Raw genomic sequence first — 3699 nt, 5'->3', positions numbered from 1 at the left:
AACAGCAGAAGCAAGAAACTGTGTATGTGCAAAAAGGTGGATCTGGGGACGAGGATCGCTGAGTTTGTTTACAGAGCAGAGACGCCTCAGCTCGGATGCCAAAGCTACCAAGAGCTGCAAACGCAAACTTAGCAGAAGCACACGTACCCCGGGAGCGGCGAGCGGGCCCGAAAGCGCGGACCGGAGTCCCAAGAGCGGGAGCGGAGGCAGCGGGCCCGCGAGCGCGCTCGGTCCACCTGCAGCCGCTGCCGCTCCCCGCCCCCAGCTTCTGTCCTTGAAAGGAGTAGGGGGAAACAAATGCGTCCGCACGCCGAGTATCTAGATCAGGATTACCCAGCGCCCCTGTAAAAACACAAAGGCACAGCCCAGGAAAGTATGCTCGGGGAAGGGGGCATTTTCTGTCCGGGGATTTAAAAACCCACTCGGAGAAACAGCCATTCTTCGCGGCCCAGGAGTGGGGGGAAATGCGGGATGTTGCAAAGCCGGGGAGGCATAAGGGCACCACGGAGGAAGGGGGCGGTGAGAGAACCCCCTTTTCCCGTAGAAGGCACCTCAGATCGCTAGGTGAGCCAAGCGGGAGAGCTGGGAATGGGGGATCCGACCAGAGGGGAGCGGTGCGTTTTCCTCGCTCCTTTCAGGGCTGGCGCTACTTTGGGGCTAGCGCTCCAGAGGTCGTTTTCTCCCCGCTCCGGGGGCAGCCGGGCTGATCCGCGTTTATGGGGCGGGAGGAAACCAGAGTCGGCCGCAGCGAGGCGGCGCCTGGGCCCGCAGCCTCTGCGCACGTGCCTCCCGCCGCGGGGACGCGGCTCGCCTACCCGGTCCGGCGTGCCCGGGGCTCCGGAGTCCGCGTTTTGCCACCGCCCGCCCGGGAGGCTCGCTCCGCCCTTCCTGAAATCCCTTATATTAACTGTGGCCAGAGCCCTAAGAAACACAGCTCATTGTTGGCAGCTGCCGGGCGGTCTTACCGAGCTGTGAGGGCAGCAGAGGGGAAATAAAAGGGAACGGCTCCGATTCTGCCCCAGCGGCCACTGCAAGACTTTGGTGCCGACATCGCGACAGCGAGCGCCCTGCACACCAGAAAGGTCCCCTCTATGTGCTGCTGAGCCGGTCCTGGACCCGACGATCCCGCCCTCGGTCTTCGGAGCAGAAATCGCAGAGACGGAAGGTAAGCGCGGCGGGCGAAGCTGGCTGGGGCGCCTGCCAGCCCAGTCCTCTGAGGGCTGGGTTTGCCCGGAGGAAGAGCGTGAGGCGGAGCTGGGGAATAACAACAGGATGTGCAACAACAGGATGAGGAGGGCTGATTTAATGCCTGAAGTTCGCGGCAGGGCTACGGGGCACTTCCTTTATTAGGCGACTTCGGGGAGCAGAGGGGGGTGTGGGCTCGGGTCCGCCTGCCGGATCACGGGAGAAGGGACTGTTTGTTGAGCGCCCATCTCTGTTGTGGGTGGCAGGTCCGCTGTGGTGGCGAGCCCGGCTGCACAGGCTGCTAGTAGGATCGCAGGGAGGGCGAGCGATTTCGCAGTCGACGTGCGTCCGGGGAGCCTAGGGGCCAGAGGCGAGAAAAAGTGGGGTGCGCCGCGGTGGGCTGCACGTGTGGCACGGGTCCTAATCGTCTGCTCTCTTCACTTTCAGGACTGGAAATGGCAGACCATATGATGGCCATGAACCACGGGCGCTTCCCCGACGGCACCAATGGGCTGCACCACCACCCTGCCCATCGCATGGGCATGGGGCAGTTCCCGAGCCCCCATCACCACCAGCAGCAGCAGCCCCAGCACGCCTTCAACGCCCTAATGGGCGAGCACATACACTACGGCGCGGGCAACATGAATGCCACGAGCGGCATCAGGCATGCGATGGGGCCGGGGACTGTGAACGGCGGGCACCCCCCGAGCGCGCTGGCCCCCGCGGCCAGGTTTAACAACTCCCAGTTCATGGGCCCCCCGGTGGCCAGCCAGGGAGGCTCCCTGCCGGCCAGCATGCAGCTGCAGAAGCTCAACAACCAGTATTTCAACCATCACCCCTACCCCCACAACCACTACATGCCGGATTTGCACCCTGCTGCAGGCCACCAGATGAACGGGACAAACCAGCACTTCCGAGATTGCAACCCCAAGCACAGCGGCGGCAGCAGCACCCCCGGCGGCTCGGGCGGCAGCAGCACCCCCGGCGGCTCGGGCGGCACCTCGGGTGGCGGCGCGGGCAGTGGCAACAGCGGCGGCGGCAGCGGCGGCGGCAGCGGCAGCAACATGCCCGCCTCTGTGGCCCACGTCCCTGCTGCAATGCTGCCGCCCAATGTCATAGACACTGATTTCATCGACGAGGAAGTGCTTATGTCCTTAGTGATAGAAATGGGTTTGGACCGCATCAAGGAGCTGCCCGAACTCTGGCTGGGGCAAAACGAGTTTGATTTTATGACGGACTTCGTGTGCAAACAGCAGCCCAGCAGAGTAAGCTGTTGACTTGATCGAAACCCCGGCAAAAAAGAAATCAAACCCTCCCCACCCCGCCCCCCCCAACTTCGGTGTGAATTAAAAAACATTCCCTTAGACACAGTATCTCACTTTTCAGATCTTGAAAGGTTTGAGAACTTGGAAACAAAGTAAACTATAAACTTGTACAAAATTGGTTTAAAAGAATTGCTGCCACTTCTTTTTTTTCTGTTTTTGTTTCGTTTTTGTAGCCTTGACATTCACCTCCCTTATGTAGTTGAAATATCTAGCTAACTTGGTCTTTTTGTTGTTTGTTTTTACTCCTTAGTTCCTCACTTTCTCCAGCGCTCAACTGTTAGATATTAATCTTGGCAAACTGCTTAATCTTGTGGATTTTGTAGATGGTTTCAAATGACTGAACTGAATTCAGATTTACGAGTGAAAGGAAAAATTGCATTAGTTGGTTGCATGAACTTTGAAGGGCAGATAATACTGCACAAACTCTGCCATCTCGCTTCATTTTTTAACTATGCATTTGAGTACAGCCTAATTTTTTTAATATGCTAAACTGGAAGATTAAACAGATGTGGGCCAAACCGTTCTGGATCAGGAAAAGTCATACTGTTCACTTTCAAGTTGGCTGTCCCCCTCCCCCATATGTACAGACAATAATAGGGTGTGGAATGTCGTCAGTGGCAAACATTTCACAGATTTTTATTTTGTTTCTGTCTTCAACATTTTTGACACTGTGCTAATAGTTATATTCAGTACATGAAAAGATACTACTGTGTTGAAAGCTTTTTAGGAAATTTTGACAGTATTTTTGTACAAAACATTTTTTTGAAAAAATACTTGTTAATTTATTCTATTTTAATTTGCCAATGTCAATAAAAAGTTAAGAAATACTTGTTTTCTAGAAGTCATTGTTGGGGCAGGGGGGTCCTTTCCGTGGCTTTTTTCCTCTACTTGAACACTATTGATGAGAGTAAGCATTCCAAAGGATAAATTACAGGACACTAAAACAGGTCATGATGAGCTTAAGTGGAGAGCAGGATTTAACATAATTGGCATAATGCTTCATTGTTACCATTGTAACATGCCTCTTGGTGTGGTTTAATCAGAAGCTGCAAAGTTGTCAAAGAGCATTTTTTTTCCTTAATTGCCATCATTCTCAAGTGTACTCCAGAGTTAGGTTTGTAACACTAAATATCATAAATATTTTCTTCACAGTGTGTGTGTGGGGGGGGGGGGGAACCAAGTGTTTCTG

General features: G+C 54.5%; 1 protein-coding gene across 1 annotated transcript; it reads left to right on the top strand.

Annotated features, from left to right (window-relative positions):
* Positions 1-907: 907 nt before the first annotated feature.
* Positions 908-3337, top strand: CITED2 (Cbp/p300 interacting transactivator with Glu/Asp rich carboxy-terminal domain 2). The gene is made up of 2 exons (XM_032873053.1): positions 908-1165; positions 1633-3337. Exon 2 carries the CDS (start codon positions 1641-1643, stop codon positions 2460-2462), a length of 822 nt encoding a protein of 273 aa, XP_032728944.1. The 5' UTR covers positions 908-1165; positions 1633-1640; the 3' UTR covers positions 2463-3337.
* The last annotated feature ends 362 nt before the right edge of the window (positions 3338-3699 follow it).

Source organism: Lontra canadensis, unplaced genomic scaffold, assembly GCF_010015895.1.
Source record: "Lontra canadensis isolate GAN:19392208 unplaced genomic scaffold, GSC_riverotter_1.0 scaffold47, whole genome shotgun sequence".
In the NCBI taxonomy this organism is placed as follows: domain Eukaryota; kingdom Metazoa; phylum Chordata; class Mammalia; order Carnivora; family Mustelidae; genus Lontra; species Lontra canadensis.
This window is presented reverse-complemented; position numbering and strand designations above follow the sequence as displayed.